This window comes from Brachyhypopomus gauderio, chromosome 21, assembly GCF_052324685.1.
Source record: "Brachyhypopomus gauderio isolate BG-103 chromosome 21, BGAUD_0.2, whole genome shotgun sequence".
Taxonomy (NCBI): domain Eukaryota; kingdom Metazoa; phylum Chordata; class Actinopteri; order Gymnotiformes; family Hypopomidae; genus Brachyhypopomus; species Brachyhypopomus gauderio.
In genome coordinates, this window is record NC_135231.1 from 6,331,418 (window position 1) to 6,351,569 (window position 20,152).

Below are 20,152 nucleotides of genomic sequence, written 5' to 3' on the forward strand. Positions count from 1 at the left end.
TTTTTTTCACATTTTGTCATAGTTGAGGTCTACCTATGATGTCAATTACCGGCCTCTCTCATCTTTTTAAGTGGGAGAACTTGCACAATTGGTGACTGACTAAATACTTATTTTCCCCACTGTATATTAGTGCTGTCAATTCCAGGTGATGCGATTAAAAGTCCTCACCAGGATTTTGCTCAGGCTTCCTGGATTGTGTTGATTCCACTAAATTGCTAATTAGAAAATCTAGCAAGCTTGAGCAAAATCCTGGTGAGGACTTTTAATCGCGACACCTGGAATTGACAGCAATAATATATATATATCAGAGAAATACGAAAGAGAGAGAGAGAGAGAGAGAGAGAGAGAGAGAGAGAGAGAGAGAGAGAGAGAATGTACATAATTCTCTATAAAGTCTTTGTAGTTAATATCAGTACTGAATATAATTAATTAAAATAGTGTAAAATAGAATGCAGTGCATGATTCTACAAATTGAAAACTTGAGGACGTGATTACATTTTGTCCAAAACATTTATTCTGGCATCTCAACATTCCCAATACAGTATGATGTGGAGCGTGTAAGTGTAGGAACTGAAGAACCATCTGAAGAACAGATGGTTGATGGGGGGGGGGGGGGGTGGCGAACGTAAGATGGACACAAATTAAGTATTATATCTCATCGATTTGGCGCCCCCTCTAGTGCAGCGCCCCTATGCGTCGCATACGCTGCATGCCCCCTTTTTGCGCCACTGTGTATACGCTGGTGTGGTTGAATACGCTGGTATGGTTGAATACGCTGGTGTGGTTGAATACGCTGGTGTGAGAGACTCTTAAGGCTCGTCTGTCCGGCCTCTTTTACACCCTTGATTGCAGGCCCACTTTGGTTCACACTTTAGGACAGCAAACGCAGTGCTACATGAGGAGTTATCAGAGGAAGCACCTGACCTCTGACCCCAGCCTGCAGCTTAGAGGTAGCAGTGCTGATATAACACTGGCAAAGTATTGAAGTATTAACCTGGTTTATTCCCCCTTTCATACTTCTCTGATCAGAACACGGAATGTAGCAGGGCCACTGTTAGACTATTCCCACACTTTTTGTTCATATTGTGAGTTTGTTGTTTGTTTTGTTTGTTTTGTTGTTTTGTCTCATACTAGCGCTGCGTTCGTCACTACCACTTTATGACAAAGTCTTCTGGCTGTTTCACTTGGATGGAGTATGCACGCCTGCATACCATAAGATATTTTTCTCAGCGTTTGCCATGAAGGCATGGAAGTGAAAAGAGCGGTGAGATTTATGGCGCAGTGATCGTGTGGTGGAATGTCTGCGTCTCTGGCTGAAGTAGAGTGACACAGTAGCTGAAGCAAATATCTCTTTCTGCTTTTCTATTAAGGGTCGTATGTGGATTTTCCATCGTCTCTGTTCAAGAATGTTTGCCCATTCGGTAAAAATCTGCAATATATTATTATTTATTTCAGCTAATCATAGAATTTATTTATAGTTATATTAGTAGTCAGTTTGTATAGTCTTTGCCATTGTAGACGGAGGTTGGAGGAGCTGCTATATCTAGGGGCGTACTGTTCTGCATTCAGTGCTCGTAAGATCATATTCATGTCCTGAATTGGTTCTCCATGGTCATAAATGTGCCATGCTGTGAGATGTGCTCTGTCAGATTGATCAGGCCCCTGCGGTTTCATCTCCTCCGAACGCACGTCGGTGGTGCGTACATGTCGATGCGGGTGGAGCGCTTCCAAGGACAGACCCGAGTCACGCGTGTTTCACGACTGTCTTATCTCATCAGACTCGGGCTTCCCGTTGCCAGCGCGTGCGGCCTCGTAAATCTCCTGTCCGCCTGGCGTCCGAGCGTCTGGGCGTCCGAGCGAGAGGGAGCGCGCGGTGTGCGTGCCTGCGTGTGTGCGCGCGGAGGTCAGTATGGGTTGTCCTTCGTGGTGGTGGAGGTGTGGATGCCGCTGGAGTCTTCGGGGAAGGACCCCCTGCGGGGGGTTCGGGTCGTACAGCGCAGCAGGATGATCAGCTCGTGGGACACGCTGCTGGAGAAGGCGGTGTAGATCCAGGGGTTGGTGCACGAGTTGAGGCTGGCCAGGAGCATCAGGATGGTGAAGGCCACCCCTGAGAGACAGGGACAGAGAGACAGGGACAGAGAGAGAGCTTTGTCATGTGTGCACAGTAGTGGTCAACCAGGGTTAGGGTATTAGCTCCCAGAACAAGACATGACTGGGTGGCAGACACACAGCACAGCTGAAGTCAGACTGTCTGCGTTTACACTGAATATATACCTGCACCCTTTCACCCCTAGCAGCAAGCATTCTTCATTTGACCTTTGACACTTTCACCCCTAGCAGCAAGCGTTCTTCATTTGACCTTTGACACTTTCACCCCTAGGAGCAAGCGTTCTTCATTTGACCTTTGACACTTTCACCCCTAGGAGCAAGCGTTCTTCATTTGACCTTTGACACTTTCACCCCTAGGAGCAAGCGTTCTTCATTTGACCCTTCACACTTTCCATAGCAAATTTCAAATCATAAAACATGTACATAGAAACATGTATGTTATATACACTGTGTATACAAGCATGTATCTCCCTTGAGCTTCAGTTCATTCTGCATATGGAGCATGATCCTGTAATACTACAATGAGATCAACACGATCGCAAACAGCAACATTCAATTGGTACTATGCAAACTTTCCACATAATAAGAAACAGTAACATCCTGACCGTAAAGTACTAAAACTGACATTCATCTGGATAGATCTTTTAATTCTGGAGTTCTGAAAAAAGCCTGACTCTAAATCACCTCGCCAACACCTTAACAGCACATAATAATGGAGAACAGCAACATAGATATATAACAACAAAATGACACTAATCAAATGGAAACTATCCTTGTGTCCATGTATGTGTGTGTGTGTGTGACCTTTTGGCAGTGTTGTTGCTTTTGAAAGACCAGCATCTGGCTAAGGGTTAGGCAGCAGCATCAGAGTCAAACATATAATTTAAAACAGGATCTTTATTGGCAGTGATTTCCATGCACACAAGTGCTCCCTGAAGAGGGAGTAGAGGACAGAGGAGGACAGCCATAGGACACACTACACCGTCAGCGTGGTCCTGAGTTATAGTGCTGAGAGAAACAGAGAGGGAGAGGGAGAGAGAGGGAGAGAGAGAGGGAGAGGGGGACAGAGAGGGAGAGGGAGACAGAGAAGGAGAGAGAGGGAGACAGAGAGGGAGAGGGGGACATAGAGAGAGAGGGAGAGAGAGGAAGACAGAGAGGGATAGAGAGACAGAGAGGCAGAAAGCACCCTGATGCTTCCCCTAGTGATTCAGTATCCTTGGAATAGGTTTTAAAAATGTGTTTACTGAATTATTCATGACAGTCGTGCTGTTGTAAAGGCTGGATGTTGCATCTCACCTTGGGATGGTGGGTTGGGGTCCCACGCAGCCCAGAGTTGAACTATGAAGAAGGGTGACCAGCACATACTATATACCAGCACTATGACCAGAGTCATCCTCACGGTTTTGGACATTGCCCTGGACACACCTGACGGAGGTGGTGGCAGGTGGTGTGGAGGGGCGGAGGCCCGGTGGAGGTCTGGAGCAGGGGCGTCTGTGTGGGGTACGCGACACGCCTCAGAGTGAAGTGAAGAAGAAGGCGAGAAGACCACAGTTTGTTCTACGGGCTCCTGGCTCGCGGAGGAGCTCTGAAGAGGCGCCGAGACGCTCTGTGCCGCGTCGGCGCGTGTGTGAGCGCATGAGGGAGTGTGAGCCTGCACGTCCTGCTGGTCGTCCTGAGGGGGAAAGCCATAGCGGTCTGGTTGAGGTGCATTCTGGGGGTTGTAGTTCTTACAGTGCGAAAGGGAAGGGTCCCCGTTACTATTCCTCTCCTGGAAGTCTCTGCTCTCCCTGGGCGTGCCTCCTCTTCCTCGCCCCCCCACTCTGCCGTCCTGCTTCCTCAAGCTGGGGAAGTGGAAGAGAACCAGGTTCTTCTTCACGTCAGCTGACACCACGCGCTCCGACTTCAGGTAGATGTTGTTATGAATCTCCCTGAATATTCGTACCTGAGAGTGAGACAGTTGCCAAGATTTACTATACTTTCAAAAACGTACAAACCTTACAGATCACTCAAAAGGAGAGAGACCTGATTTATATTAGAACTGGGGAAAAAAAGCTCCTTGGTTCAAGCATCGATCACGGGTGAGACTTGCTAGTTGGTAGGTGGGAATTGGCCTAGCAACTAAATTGGAATAAAAATGGCATAAATAAATAAAGGACACACAGTGTTGTTGATGCAAAGCCCCAAAGCTATTTCAGGGATAACAGTGCCCCCTTGTGAGACATGATATTAAATGTGTGTGAGTGAGTGAGTTACAACCCAGGCCCATGAAGTGCTTTGCATTGAAAAAAAAGAAAAAAAAAGTTCAAATATTACACCCAGCATGCAAAGTGACTGACAGGTCACAAATCCAATGTTTGTGAATTTCATATCTGAACCTTTACCAACTCCAGACTATAGAGTGAAGCGTTTGCAAGGGAGAAAGAGCCAAACGTTTGATGTCCCGGTCGATAAAAGAGCAGGTCGAGAATTCCCCCGTAGGGCGCGATACGCAGGTTTGAGTGGGAAAGCCGTGCGGGTGGAGTCTATATAGCTCTTTATTTACACATGATTTCTTCTGCAAACAAAAGCAAAACCCGTTCGGAATTGTATTGTGTTGTGGTGAGAAACATATGCAAGCAAGAACACCCTTCCAGAAATAGATCGGCCCTGACCACGGAGCCTGAAACACATCAAGATGGCAAATCTCCCTGGACCTTTGTGGCTTCAGCAGTGCCAGCAGTGTGAGGCTGCTTATTCACCACGAACAAACATGGTGTTTTTTATAGCGGTATAGGATGTCGAACGACTAAGTGAATAAATGTTTTAAAATCGCAACACACTAATTCACACACACAGCGCACATACACTACAACAGGACATAAAACCAGGAAATAAATCCTGGTATTACATTTTTCACAAACTTTCCCAGTAGTTTTCCCTGTAGATAAGGATAACATTTAAATGTCATACAGGACAGGTTTATGATGACAGTACTAAAAATCACAGCCCTCAGGAGAAATCCTTTTTCTAACTGGACATTGTTCTTGCAAACAAGAGCCACAATGCTAACATTATGGGAGCAGGTGTTACTGAACTGAAAGTCACTGTATTGATGCCATGGTAACAGATCCTTTCCAGCGTAATAATAGTGTTCAGTTCCAACTTTCCACTCTCCACTGACTATATATTTAGGATGTTGTGTCAGCATTAGGCTTCAGGGGCCAGCAGGACTCGGACTGCCCTGAAATCTGTCACTACACACCCGTACGACAGGTGAACCTCATGGCTCTGGACCGGGTCTGACAGACGCTGTCAGACAGTCAATAGCAAAGTGAAAAGAAATGCCTAAGGCTTTAGACACCAGGAGGAAGACTTTCCATTACCTGACAGACGGTGATGATGAAGGCAGGGAGCACAAAGACGGCCAGCGTCATCCAGGTGACGTAGGCCTTCAGGCCCCAGTGCTCGGCGAAGTGACCCCAGCACTCGAACACCCCAGGGGCCACTTCTGACCTGGAGAAAATAAACACCTGGGGGGGAGGGGGGGCACAGTCATCAGGATAAGCTAAGCACTCCAAGAGATTGCCAAGAGTTGCACCCTAACACCTACGTCTCTAGTGTGAGAGCAGAAAAAATGTTGCTAGGATGTTGATACAGTATCTTTGTCCAAATTTGTCCAACTAGGCCATAGATAAATCAGACCAGGGACACAGATTGACTGAAGCTATTTGTTTGTCGTAAGAATGGAATGCTAAAGCTTTATCAGAGCTAACATTTTGTCATTTTAGCAATTACTCTTAAGTTCAAAAATAACAAGGGCTCAACATGTTTCTCAATTATACAGGCGACAAAAAAATCGGAACGCCTCATACCTGCGGGACGCTCAGAAGAATGGACAGACCCCAGGCCACCATGATGGGTGTGTTCCAACAGGAGACCGCACCTCCTTTGTACGCCCGCAGGGGGCAGCAGATGGCGTAGTGGCGGTCCACCGTCATGGCCACGATCATGTAGGAGGAGGCGAACATGCCCACGATCTGCATGTATTTCACTGTGCGGCAGAGCAGGTCGGGGCCCTGGAACGTCTCCGTGATGTCCCACACCAGCTGCGGGAGGACCTGGGAAGTGTGTGATCGCGTACGTTTATTAACATCTCAGCTTCAGCGGTCTTCAGGCGCGTGTCGACGACCGGCTGTCGGAGCGAGCTCACCTGGAAGAAGGCCACCACCAGGTCGGCAACGCACAGGTTGACCATGAACAGGTGCATGGGGGCGTTGTGCTTACGCCTGCGTAGTAGAACCCACAGCACGAAGCCGTTACCCAGCGCCGTGAGCGCCAGAACCAGGCTCAGCACGCTGATCTCGGCCCGCGCCAGGCCCAGATCCCGCACCCGGGCCCGGGCCGGCACCTGGGTGGCGCTGGCCGAGCTGTTACGCAGCACCCAGAAGTGCGAGCCGGCTCCGTGCGAAGCATTCAGGCCAGCGTGCTCAGGGAAGAGGGCGGAGGTGAAGTTGCTCCATGCGGCCATCACGTGGGACCCATTCCAGCCTGGTGTGCCCGAGGTGTCCTCCATGCCTGTGGGAGCAGCATGAGTTTCATCTGGGAGCTGAAATCTTACAGTATTAGTTAGCTTGAGCTTGCAATGCTCACATATAACCCAAAATATATAACCAGGGGAATCACAGATGTGACCGTATGGTCACGCATAACCAAATAACGCTGAATGGATTTGCTGTTGGTTTGTGACAAAGTCACAACATTCATTTTTTAACAGGTGACCTGAATCCACAGAGTGTGCAAAAATGATAATGATGATAAATGATAGGAATGAAGAAAACAGCACAAATGACAAGAAAGAAAGATAAGAGACTCACAGAAAAAAGGTTAAAACGTTAAAAAGGTTAAAAACAAAAGGTTAAAAAGGTGTAACGTGTAACTCATCTTGTGTCTTAAAGTGTCTTTTTAAATGTGAAAGTGCCTGCCAGGTAATGGAAAAGTGAAAAGATGATGGTGACAGCTGACATCACCACATCAATCACACCATTAAATAATCAGCACTGTTATGAAAATTATATCAATAAGATTGTGAATGAGAGAAATATAAAATTGTGAAATAGTTGATCAAATTTAGATTAATTCTAACTAGTTATGTGAAGTGGTTTGAGCTCCTTCTGTGTTTAAAACTGAGCTGAAGGTGCTAGAAGTAAAAAAAGGAGAGAGGGAGTAGTCAGCAGAGAAAGGGAGTGGTCAGCAGAGAGAGAGAGAGAAAGAGGTCAGCAGAGAGAGAGAGAGGTCAGCAGAGAGAGAGAGAGGTCAGCAGAGAGAGGGAGTGGTCAGCAGAGAGAGAGAGGTCAGCAGAGAGAGAAAGTGGTCAGCAGAGAGAGAGAGAGTGGTCAGCAGAGAGAGGGATAGAGCAGTCAGCAGAGAGAGAGAGAGTGGTCAGCAGAGAGAGAGAGTGGTCAGCAGAGAGAGGGATAGAGCAGTCAGCAGAGAGAGAGAGAGTGGTCAGCAGAGAGAGAGAGAGCGGTCAGCAGAGAGAGAGAGAGCGGTCAGCAGAGAGAGAGAGAGAGGTCAGCAGAGAGAGAGAGAGCGGTCAGCAGAGAGAGAGAGAGAGAGAGAGAGCGGTCAGCAGAGAGAGAGAGAGAGCGGTCAGCAGAGAGAAGGAGAGAGCGGTCAGCAGAGAGAGAGAGAGTGGTCAGTAGAGAGAAAGAGAGAGAGAGCAGTCAGCAGAGAGAGAGAAACGGAAGGGAGACACACACCCACACACACACACACACACACACACACACACACACACACACACACACACTCCGTCCTCTCCCAACTGTTGCTGCCCTGTTGCTGGAAGATAGAGACATATAGATACAGTTCCTCCCAACTGAAAGACAGAGACACACACACACACACACTCGACCACAGAAATAGCAACCCCTAACTGAAATTAGAAGTGATTGGAAAAAGTTCCAATCCAATAACTTTGTTAAAAAATTAAAAGAAGATTTCATGACTTTATTATTATTTTATTCAATTAAAACGCAATTCCCACAATTGTATTCCTATTTGGTTTTGTTAGAAGGTAATTCCCACTTGTATTTTATTTGACATCTGTCCAAGATTAGAATTGACTAGGAAGTCCCCACTCATTTATCTTTATTAATAGAAAAGCCCACCATGGTGAACAGATCAGTTCAACACAAGACAGAAGAAATCAACACCATCTAACCTGATAATATCAAAAGCAGTAGGTCCTAAAAAGAACTGAAATGCCTTATGAAGAAATAGAATAAGATGATCAGGAAAAAAGAACAGCAGTGGCCTATGACAGGATCCTTCAACAATGAACTATGCCAAAAGTAAGCGATCTTGAAGGATGAAAAGTCTGGATTTGTCTGGACCATCGTTCCAAAGCTCCCAAAATATTCAAACCAACACAACATACCGACCAGCATCAACGGGAGCGATCACAAGACAGTGTCCCAGTGGCTTAAGCTGCTGTATCTGGACCAAGATGGGTCTCTAGACCAGTGACCACAAGCATGACTCCACAAACACTGACTGAACAGCACTCAGTCAGGACTCTGACTGAGGAAACATTTTTTACAGGTGACAATAGAGTGTGTTTGGTAAACAGTCACCCAGACCTCGATCAGCCTTGACAACACAGTGCAGGGTGTGAGCCAAGAACCGCCCTTCGCGCTCTACAGAATGACAGTAACTGATTACACACTTAGACTGTAAAATAATCCAGGACTGCTATATGGCAACAGACATAACTCCTCGTCTTCATCCATGATTGTGTTAAAGGCACAGTTCTGTATGGTTCCTGATTACTATTGTTAATGTAACTCTTACCATATTCACAAATAATTTGGTAGCGTCAAACCGCAATCACACATTTATCCCTAGCAATAATTTATGTGGGGGTTGTGTCCTTACATGCAATTAGGGTTTAATTGTTAGAGTGATTAACAAATCTGTATGATTTAAAATGCAATCTGGTATTCACGATTTGACAATATTAAAGAAAACGTGGTTCACAGTAACGTGCCATGTCACTCCAGTGGTTAACCCTTCAACTTTGAACTACTGAAGGACTTATCCTCATGCTAATTTACTATAATCAGGAAGGGAACATTGTGTGTATCTATCATGTTGCTTCTTCACATTGTCAGTGTGACGCCGCTGATTCAGCCAAACGGCAGCGTACAGTCTAGACTGGCTACAGATAGCTGGTCCCCCCCGAGCTTGATTTAAGGGGACTTGATTTAAGGGGACTTGATTTAAGTCTGAAATAATGTGCTCTAGATTCTGACCACTGGGCCAACAGCAGCTGCTTGGCCAGAGAGTGATGATAGGCCGAGGAAGGCCGACAGCCTTGGAGACGGAACTTCCTGGGCGTAACCCAGGGCAACCTAAAGCCGGCCCGACCTCATCATGGCAGCCTCAGGAGACCTGGGCCTGAAAGTCTCTGGGTTCAGCCCAAGCAGCTGAACGTTCTGGGACAGGAGAGCTGTCCTGGAAGGCACTTCCCTTCCAGAGGTGAGACCTTTTCAGTTGGGGTTCACATACAGGTCAATTCTGGGGGGAAATGAAGGCTACATAATCTGTAGATTATTATATGAGAACCAATATGTGTTGGTTATGGAACAGGATTTGAACCTAACCATATATATAGCAATTAATGGAACCCATAATATATACAGTATCATCCACATGTAATTATAATTATAATGTATCTTTGTAGATTTTATAATGTAAATTAAAGTCACCAGCCATATGTACATGTATATACAAAAATGCAAGAATGCCTTTTGTTTTTTAGAAGTCACAAATATTTCCATAGAATATTTACACAAACAGTATGTGTATATACCCATATACACATATTTAAGATCTGCACTGAAGTGTACTAATTATCCTGCAATACTACAATACTCACATATCTATCAAATATAACCCAACATATATAGCTAAGGTAGGGTAACCAAAATACTGCATAACCACAAATGTGACCATATATGATCACAAGCATAAGCAAATAAAGTTGAATGGATTGGCTGTTGGTTTGTAACATAAATCAAACCAAAAAGTCATAAAATGAGGTGATAAAGAGGGCCACTGTGCAAGATTAAAACTGACCATTCCGGAACATTTCCATAGCAGACATGGAATATAACTTCATCAGTGTTGGGAAGATCATGACCAGTGTTGATCATTTTAATGAGTTCAAAGTGTCTTTGAATCTTTTGGGGTCTCTGTGTATGGTTTGTTGTCTCTCTACCAAGGCCACAGTGGTGCAGAAAGCAAAATTATTATCCTGCAAGTGTGAGTTGAGGGCATCTTTGTAAATTAAAACAACATAAAATAATATAGTAATATATAATGAATAATGCATGGTTTCAGTATAATGATGGAGATTACAGACACTGGTATGTGAATGAAGGTGGATATACAATTAATACAATTCATGTTGTTTTTGCACAAAATGCAGTCATTTTACATGTTTCTATAATGCTTACATTTTCTATACACACAAGGTTATTCAATAACAAAATTCTGGCTCATGTTTGTCTTATTTACAAATGCTTGCACACAGCATGTCAAGAATGAAAACCTAAGGTTCAAAACCTTAAATATTGTATAAAATGCAAAGTTCTGCAAAAACAAAGGCAACTGAAAAGCTGTTACTGTAATACATATTTTTGCACATAGAGATCAATGAAATAAAATGAAGTACAGTAACGTACCCGGTCAGTGTGGAGCAAATATAACAATTTGTCCTGAAGTGCTGGTTTGGTCCTTCTCATGTCAACATAGACTGGTTCATAGACCATCCAAGAGTGATGTCCCTTTTCCTCCTGCCTATACTCGCCTTTCCTCAACACCACTAATGAACTTTTTTTCAGCCTGGAGGTGGAAGGTGTATGATCATCAGCCCCATGACCAAATGTCCCTCCTGGATGCAATGGATCCCGGCTGCAGAGACATTTCAGCTGAAGACCGCCAGGGGCGAATAAGGCATACCAAGCTTTTCTATCCCAGGTGCATGGCAAGGGCCAACATCAGACATGATGTGGATGAAAACATGTGGCCAACTGCTGAAGATGTTTACAATTACGGTAATTATTTTTCGGGTTAGGCTACAATTTACAGTAATGTCCCTAATACATTAAAATATAACCTTTACTGCACAATATGTATTGCCAACAAATGTTAGTTTTTTTTACAGTGGTTGTGCAGTGATTGACTATGTTCATCTCAAATAGACAATCTGTGCTAGTGTTGGATATCTGTGCTAGAATGATTGGATACTGAACCAGGTTTGCTGTGTTTTAAGAAAGTTGGTGTATAAAGAGAAAATTTTGTTTGCGTTGTAAAATGCAGAGTTGGTATTAAGTTAAGAAAATACACTTTGGAACAGGATATTAACTATTTGGCTATTTGTATGAGGTAAATGTGTTACTGTGTTTAGAGTTTTGAAAATGTATCTCAAGTATTGGGAAACACATGTTAGCAGTCGTAAAAAACTGTGAAATGTTCTTTGTATTCTTTGTATGCTTTGTATGCGATCTCTGGACAGTGTCTCAGTAACGTGTTAATAATATCTTAATGAAGAACAACACCAGGTCTTCAACCACTACCACGATGTGCATCTTCATCATTGCACATCATTTGCACTTTTAAACTACAGTACCAACAAATGGATGGATATAGGAACCACAGTCTAATAACAAACAACCAGTTCATTACAACTGATTCATTACAACATGTCCACTGGGCTGATGTCGCAGATAATCACTTTTTTATGAGCTTATCTCAAAGTATTCAACATGACAGTTACCACATTAATACAATGAATTGATGTGAAGTGTGAGTTAATTTTCAGCGTGCCTAAAATTATTTAGCATAACAATGTTTCAATATGCATTTCAAATGTCTAGGAGCGAAGGAATATGCTTATGTGTGAGCTAAAACAAATGCTGTGTGTCTGATCTATACGTCTATGTTTATTCTGTATTTGTAAAAAACGCATTGATTAAATTCATTTTTGGTTTTACTTTAGGTTTTTACACAGTAGCAAGATGCAAGTAGCATGCTTCCTCTTTGGAAAATTGCCTCTCTGCACTGCTATGAGCATCTCCTTGAAGAACGTCCTTATCACGCAGTCCAAGGAAATATAAACATGTTTCTTTGATATAACATCACAATCTGACCATTTCTTTCCAGAGAAACCACTCGGTTGCTTCTCATGGTACGGTTGGACTGTTGCAGCTCTCCATGGGCCTCCGTGCAGACACCAGTAGGTCCTTGCAGGTGATCCAGAACGCAATCGTATGACTCACGTTCAACCTTCCCAAGTTCTTCCCCACACACATCACTTCAGTGCTGCGCTCTCTCTACTAGCTTCATATAGTTGCCCACATCAGTTAACATCCTGATGCTTGCCTACAAAGCCAGAAAAGGACCTGTGTCTTCCTACCTGAGAGCACTTGTCTCCCCTCACACACTCCTCATGTCTCAGTCAGTGAAGCTTGAACCAGTGGCCCCTCAGGAGACGGGGAAGACATGCCTAAAGATTATTCCCCATTCTTGCACCCACGTGGTGCCTGTCTGTCCTTCAGTCTCTTTCACAAACACAGACTGAAGACAGACACAAACACAGACAGACTCTTCAGGAAAGTGCTTGCTTGATCCTCAGCCACTTCACGGCACTTGATTAACCAATAATCCTACACTCATTTCTTCATCCTAAGTGAAGCAACATCAGAAACCAGGAACACGAAAAGCTCAAGGAACACCAAACGCCAAGGGAATAGCTAGAAAAGATGTGAGAGGTGAAGCTAACAGTGGTTCCAGTAGTAAAGAGAACTAGGGGCTACGACCCCCAACCTGGGAGAATGACCCCCAACCTGGGAGGATGACCCCGGCAGAACAACACCAGAGTCAAAGTCAAATGAATTTTTATTTATGTAGCCCTTATTATAACACAGATCCAGATCCCTAATGAACAAGCCAGGGGTGACAGTGGCAAGGAGAAACTCCATAGGCTCTCTCTCTCTCTCTCTCTCTCTCTCTCTCTCTCTCTCTCTCTCTCTCTAGATAGATAGATAGATAGATAGATAGATAGATCGATAGATCGATAGATAGATAGATAGATAGATAGATAGATAGATAGATAGATAGATAGATAGATAGATAGATAGATAGATATGTTTTGGATATTCATGGAATTGCCCCTATCTATACAGAATTGTAATTCTGAAAACAAATTATTCAGCCTCCACATCATATAGGCACTTGAGCAGATCACGAAAACAATTTCAAATTCTTTTGAACAAATAGCAAATGATTATGACTGGCACATTAATGCAAATGACTATGTACAATTGACTGCTGTTTATTTGATTTAGTGATTGCTTATGTCACATTCATCAAAATGTTTTATAGTCTGATGAACTGTTCTTAGGTGACTCTTGACTTTCACTTATGAAAGTGAATGTGTGTGTGAAGAGTAATGTGTGTGTGAAAGGGAGTGTGTGTGAAGGGGAGTGTGTGTGTGAAGAGGAATGCATGTGTGAAGAAGAATGTGTGTGTGAAGGAGAGTGTGTGTGTGAAGAGGAGTGTGTGTGTGTGTGTGTGCATGTGTGTGAAGAGGAGAGTGTGAGAAGAGGAGAGTGTGTGTGTGTGTGTGTGTGTGTGTGTGTGTGTGTGTGTGTGTGCGAGTGTGCATGCGTGTGTGTGTGTGTGTGTGTGTGTGTGTGTGCGTGTGTGTGTGTCCGTGCGCATGTGTGTGTGAAGAGGAGTATGTGTGTGAAGAAGAGGATTGTGTGTGAGAAGAGGAGTGTGTGTGTGTGTGTGTGTGTGCGTGTGTGTGTGCGTGTGTGCGCGTGCGCACGTGTGTGTGTGTGCATGTGCGTGCGCACGGGTGTGTGTGTGTGTGTGTGAAGAGGAGTATGTGTATGAAGAAGAGTTCTGAGCAAAAGCTGTCTTTCTTTTCTGTATTATAATGACACAGTCTATCCACAAATTACAGTACAAACAGTAAAATCATCTTGCAATCTATTGCAATCAGTCTCCTACATAATGTGCAACTGTGCTGCTGTAAGTTATTTCTACCCCACAGAAAAGTGCAGTGCTGTGCATTTTCAATCCCTGTCATCAAAGCCTTAGAAAATGCTTACAGAGTACACCGTTAAATTGGCAACATGGCAAAGCATTTTGACTATCTTGTTCCTAAAGAATGTCATTTTGATGGCACTGACATGTTCATTGATATAAATATTTACATAAACTAGACATAAACTAGAGATTTTGAGGACATTTCTGGCTTTTGAAGGTAATCCATTGCGTGGTGCTGTTTGTATGAATGATTTTTTTTAAATACACGTATTATGATGATTCAAGAATTGCACCAAAGGAACAGAAGACAAAAAAACTGTGAATGGCCTGTTTCGGAGAATCTGTACAAGACTGAAAAATATCTAAAATCTACTATTGCGCTTAATTTTCCAAAATAGGCTCTAATGAAGTCAAAGCCCTGAGGACCCACAGTGTATCACAAAAGCTTTGAGAGCAAATGTTCTCCTTCCATTCCAAGTGAGGCCTGAACAAATGTCGTGCCCTGCTCCCCCCAAGGCGCATTACAATGTGTTTAAGTGCTCTGGGTGACTCGTTTCGCTTGCTTTAGCGTCTCGTGTGGCTATTTGTCATTCAGCCCTGGACACTGTTTTTATCTCCAGTGCTCAAAAGTCCGTCTGAAGATAGCAAAGGTGAGTGGTTTCATTAGAGCTCTGGCACCAGGCTGGTTCGATTTCCATTTGCATTCCTTTATTCTGCTCAAGGCTTTTTAGCAGTTACAGGGAGTTGTTCTGTACAATATCTGTCGTTGCTTTGGACTTTAGGCTGATTGATGAGACCTTTCTTCTGATTGTCTGCAGAGATTACTCTTCTCAGAAGATCCCATTTCATGCACTGTTGCTCGTGTAATGCTCGGGTAAAATAACTGGTAAAGTACCACGGGATGATATTGGAAATGCTTTCTGTTCCTTCTAGTAATTGCACCTGCTCCAGCTCCATCGGCTACATTGCTACAGGTGCTCTGTGCTCTCTCCTGTCTCCCTGGTGCCATGGAGACGCTGGGTGGCATTGCCACCGAAGGCACAAGCGCCCCGGCGGTAGGGGCGCGTCCGCTCGCCTGATGACTTTGCGTTTGAAACGCACAGGTGCAAGTCGTCTAAATAACTGCACACACGCCGTCCACCTCTGCACTGCGCCTGTGCCTTTCTGAGAACTGAGTCTATCCTTCATCATGTATTTGTTCTTCACTGATGTCTTATACACTTATCAATGAGTGCTGACACGCAGTGGTACGAACGACTGATACCTAAACAAAAGCACGATAAAAAATATCGGCCAACCAAGTTCTAGGCAATAGGGCAATAAAATTGTCTGCCAATCAAGTCCTGCTTTCATCTTTAAGGCATTAATAGGTTGTTGTGCTCTCTAGTTCCAAATTTAATTGGAAAGGAATGGGTGTCTGGGTTTGTAATGCATGGCACGTTAACGACCAGGCTCACAAACTCAGGCTGCCGTACCGAGTACGGCTTCTCCACCACGGGTAAATCTTTTTCTGATGACAAGGCAGTCAGGAAAGGGGAGCATGACTCAGTCAGTCAGGTAGGCACTGTTTTCACTAGCTCTTCATTTCACCATATTCACGCGCACCTGGACAGATCTGATGCTTCCCAGAAGCTCCCAATCGAAGCTGCTTTTTGATGTCGATAAGGAGACCCACCTTCTCTCTCCCCCACGTCTAAATCATGACATACACCTGGCTCAAATAAGTACTTCTTTAGAGAATCCGTTCATAAAAAAATCACTGGAGCCTTAAAAGATATTGCTGAATGATCCTGAATTTGGATTCACAAGGAGAACTTTTAATATGTATCCAATCACAGGCAAGCACCTATTAGATTATTACAAATCAGGATGGACAATTACCAGTTGCGTACGCACAATAAAATAGGATTGGTCATTGGGTATTGTCTATTTGTGAGATACCATACTGACACACTGAATTCTAATCATTTTAATTACTATAAAAATTATTGTACTAATTAAACTATAATGAACTCGTATATTCGTATTAATATATAACGAAAACCAAGCAAATACACAAGCAAGCAATGTAGTCAAATATAATATGTAATGAAATATATAGTAATATGTCATTTTTATGCTGACGGAAACAAATGTATATGAATTACTAAGATTAATGTCTTAGCTGATCATTTTTAATAATTTGACGTTACCAAACACAGTTCCTTACCTGATTGTCAGTGCATGGTCTTTACTCCTGTAGCATTCCCCCACGGTGCCCTTTAAACACACACACACACACACACACACACACACACACACACACACACACACACACACACACACACACACACACACACACACACACACACTTTGTTCACTCTCTTACTTCAGTACATGTCACTTGTAAATATGCCAAAGCCCTGGCATATGAATGAATGCCACTTTCATTTGAATGGCACTTTCATTTTCACCCTTCTAATAACCTACATGCTGAGGCATCTTTTCAACCATCTTCTGAAATACGAAACATCTCATCCATATACCACAACTATAATAGATTTCAGCCTACAGCAGTCTGGACACATGCATTCACTTGCTAAAGGAAAGTTTATGATCAACAAAATGTGCTCTTTTAAAAGTACGTTTTTGAGTCATGGCCATAGTCACGCATAATTACCACAATTCACAGCACATGTGATGAGATCTGAAAATGTGATCACACTGTTAATTTGTCCGGTAAACCTGAATCAAATCTGAATTCTGATTGTGGTTCCGTACATGCCCAAAAAAAGAATACTTACTCTGTTTGCGTGTTATCAGAGCGAGGTGACGCTTGGCGTGTTTAATCCCGCTTCAGTCCGCTTCCTCGCCCCGTCTCTCTGCTTCCCTCCAGCCTCCTGCACAGTTCACCTCATTTGCTTGATGAATGTGGTATTTCACCAGCCTTTGTGGGTTTAGGTGAACCACTGATCCTGTAGCTCGAGATTTTCACCCAAGGCTGTGAAAGAGGGTCTGAGTGTCCACAGATGATTGGACCTCCCAAACAGAGAGAAGTGAGATATCCTTGGTGTCAATACGCTCTTGAGAAGTGTATGTCCAAGTCCTCCCAGCTTAAAATGGTACTAGTGTGCTGATCCTGCCGAATTTGAGATCAGACTGTTCTCTCCTTCCTTCTCTCTCTCTCTCCCCTCCCCTGTTCTCTGGGAGGAGTCGGTGTACAGAGGTGCTCCTCCACATACCTCCCTGGTGTGACACATCCACACAGATGAATGAAATGGAAGGTCAAATATGCGTTCGGCGCACCCTGACACACTCTCGTGTGTTGTTTGCACTTGTGCATTGAGGAAAGATGATTTGTGTCAATGTTTACACACCTTTTTACAGTGACCTGCATGAGCGTATGAGCTGGATTAATGCACCGATATACGAAATTCAATTTGCATAATTTATGCACAGCGCTCACTGTTGCATTTGAAGGTTTGCACATGTCTTTTTATTTGTCTTAATTTGTGCACAGTTCATATAAAGACCTCATAAAGTCCAGCCGGCCATATGTCGAGGCTTCCTGTGTGTGTCCAGCAGGTATACGTCTTGAGCTCCGCAAGACAGGTGTGGTGTCCCCGTCCGAGAGGACAGAGTGTGCTGCACAGAACAAGCAGCTTTGCTCTCATCAGCTGCACACGCGAGCATCTTCTCAGGGACACAGACGCAAACACCTGCTGTCCCTGCTGCCTGCATACCGGCAAATAGTTCTGGGGCAGAGTACATGTAAACCCCCCATGTGTCAGTTTGCCCAACAGTCCCCGGTCGTTTGCCGTCATTGGTGGGCTTATTGAAAGCGGCCACTCCACGGCACCACGGGAGCGGAGGGGCAGAAGCCGCCCGGGCTAGTTGCTATGGAAACGGCCGGCCAGTGATAAGTGCTCACGCACGCCCGAGGGTCGCCTTCAGCCCATTCCGGTCAGCGGCCGGAAAAGCAGAAGTGACAGCTGTTTTCCTCGGAGGGAGAGTTTCGCCGCCAGCGCGTCCACCGTCCTGACTGCGCTCGCATCCCTGCTGAAGGAGAGACCCACAGCGCACGGTGCATCAACTCTGATCACCGTGGCACACGTGAGCTGTGCTGACACTCGCGTGCAAGATGTCCTGGACACTTGAAAGACTTTCACCTTCAGCCCTTTCTGCCTCAGCACGGACATCTTATGGACCTCAAGTCCCTAAGTAAGACACACAGAATAAAGCCTGGGTGGCAGTGCCATCCGTGGCCAGGAGTCTGTGAGAACATAGTTGGCTTTGCCCTACGGGTGGCTTGAACGCCCCCCCCCCCCCCCCCCCCCCCCCCCCCCCTCAGCCAGCCAATCAGGGCAAGTGAGTTCAGCTGTGCAGTGATGCTGCATTGGTGGCTGTTTGAAGAGACGTGGAGGCTGAGTGCACATGTGTCAGAGGGAGCGTGTGCTCCACTTCATGTGATGGGGGGAGAATTAGCTAGAGAACAGGACACAACATTGGTAGACAACACATTTAAAATAATAAATAAAAGCCATTCAATAAGTTATAAATGATGGGAAAAACAAACATATTATAAATATAGAACAGTGGAAATTTTAAGGACTAGACAAATATATTCAGGCTACAGAAACAGAATCTGACTAAACAGTGTGGAGGTCACGTAGGGAACAAGGGACTGAGAGAATGAGAGTACAGAGAGAGTATAGAGAAGTGCTGTAAGAGTATAAAGAGTACAGAGAGAGTACAGATATGGTACAGAGAATACAGAGAGAGTATAGAGAGAGTACAGAGAGAGTATAGAGAATTGCTGTAAGAGTATAGAGAGTACAGAGAGAGTACATTGAGAGTATAGATATGGTACAGAGAATACAGAGAGAGTATAGAGAGAGTACAGAGAGATTACAGAGAGAGTATAGAGAGAGTACAGAGAGAGTATAGAGAGAGTACAGAGAGAGTATAGCGAGAGTATAGACAGTGTATAGACAGAGTACAGAGAATACAGAGGGAGTACAGAGAGAGTACAGAGTACAGAGGGAGTACAGAGAGAGTACAGAGAGTACAGAGAGTACAGAGGAAGTACAGAGAGAGTACAGAGAGAGTACAGAGAGAGTACAGAGAGTATACAGAGGAAGTACAGAGGGAGTACAGAGAGTACAGAGGGAGTACAGAGAGATTACAGAGAGAGTACAGAGAGTACAGAGGGAGTACAGAGAGAGTACAGAGAGAGTACTAAGAGAGTACAGAGAGTACAGAGGGAGTACAGAGAGAGTACAGAGAGAGTACAAAGAGAGTACAGAGAGTACAGAGGGAGTACAGAGAGAGTACAGAGAGTACAGAGGGAGTACAGAGAGTACAGAGGGTTGGGTCAGGCCGCACTCACAAGCCCCCTCACGGTCCCCCTCACAGGACCGCACAGGGACACCTGGGATTGTGGGATATGCAGTGCGCAATTGTGAACATTCATCACAAAAGTGAATGAAGGCTCTATTATCAAGTAATTCATTCATAATGACTGACAGCTTTACTGCCTGTCATTGTGTTCCAAGATCAGAGGATGGAAGACAGATTTGCTATAAAGGACATTATATCGTGATGGTAGGGAACAGACTACATGTCTTGTTTGCAGGCTTCTCTCTTTGATGTTTTTGTCACCAAAACATGCCTGGCCTCCCGGTGAACGTTCGTATGCCCTTTGGTTGAGCAACGCCACAGCCTTGCGTGCACTTGCCGTGACCTGCTGCATGTTCTTTTGTTGTTTCGTCAACGTCATCGTTATTCTTTCTTCTTCTTTTACCGGCACATTTTTTCACACCATTTGCAAGACGACGCCTGTACCGCTGGTAACCCAAAACCCACGGTTTACAAGAACTGTCAGAGCTGGGACTTAATTGAATGAGGTAAGCAAGGCAGCGGAGAAGAGGAGGAGAGGAGGAGAGGAGGAGAGGAGGCACTGAAG

The 20,152-nt window shown here is 44.5% G+C and overlaps 1 protein-coding gene across 2 annotated transcripts; it reads right to left on the reverse strand.

Annotated features, from left to right (window-relative positions):
* Window positions 1–613: 613 nt before the first annotated feature.
* On the reverse strand, window positions 614–17,947 carry avpr2aa (arginine vasopressin receptor 2a, duplicate a). 2 transcript variants are annotated; one of them, XM_076984272.1, is made up of 7 exons: window positions 16,992–17,947; window positions 16,418–16,467; window positions 6,299–6,663; window positions 5,961–6,206; window positions 5,472–5,618; window positions 3,406–4,051; window positions 614–2,107 (listed from the first exon to the last, which is right to left on the reverse strand). In XM_076984272.1, exons 3-7 carry the CDS (start codon window positions 6,659–6,661, stop codon window positions 1,905–1,907), a joined length of 1,605 nt encoding a protein of 534 aa, XP_076840387.1. In that variant the 5' UTR covers window positions 6,662–6,663; window positions 16,418–16,467; window positions 16,992–17,947; the 3' UTR covers window positions 614–1,904. The 2 variants fall into 2 exon arrangements, with proteins under 2 accessions (XP_076840387.1, XP_076840386.1); XM_076984271.1 differs by lacking the exons at window positions 16,418–16,467; window positions 16,992–17,947 and adding an exon at window positions 8,528–9,602.
* Window positions 17,948–20,152: the final 2,205 nt, after the last annotated feature.

What these genes read in the sequence shown, in the direction of transcription:
- avpr2aa (XM_076984271.1), bottom strand. An exon ending in TTCTTCTGAGCGTCCCGCAG is followed by an intron (nt 5,619 to 5,960) that starts GTATGAGGCGTT and finishes CCTCCCCCCCAG; the next exon opens with GTGTTTATTTTCTCCAGGTC. An exon ending in TCATCATCACCGTCTGTCAG is followed by an intron (nt 4,052 to 5,471) that starts GTAATGGAAAGT and finishes TCTCACTCTCAG; the next exon opens with GTACGAATATTCAGGGAGAT.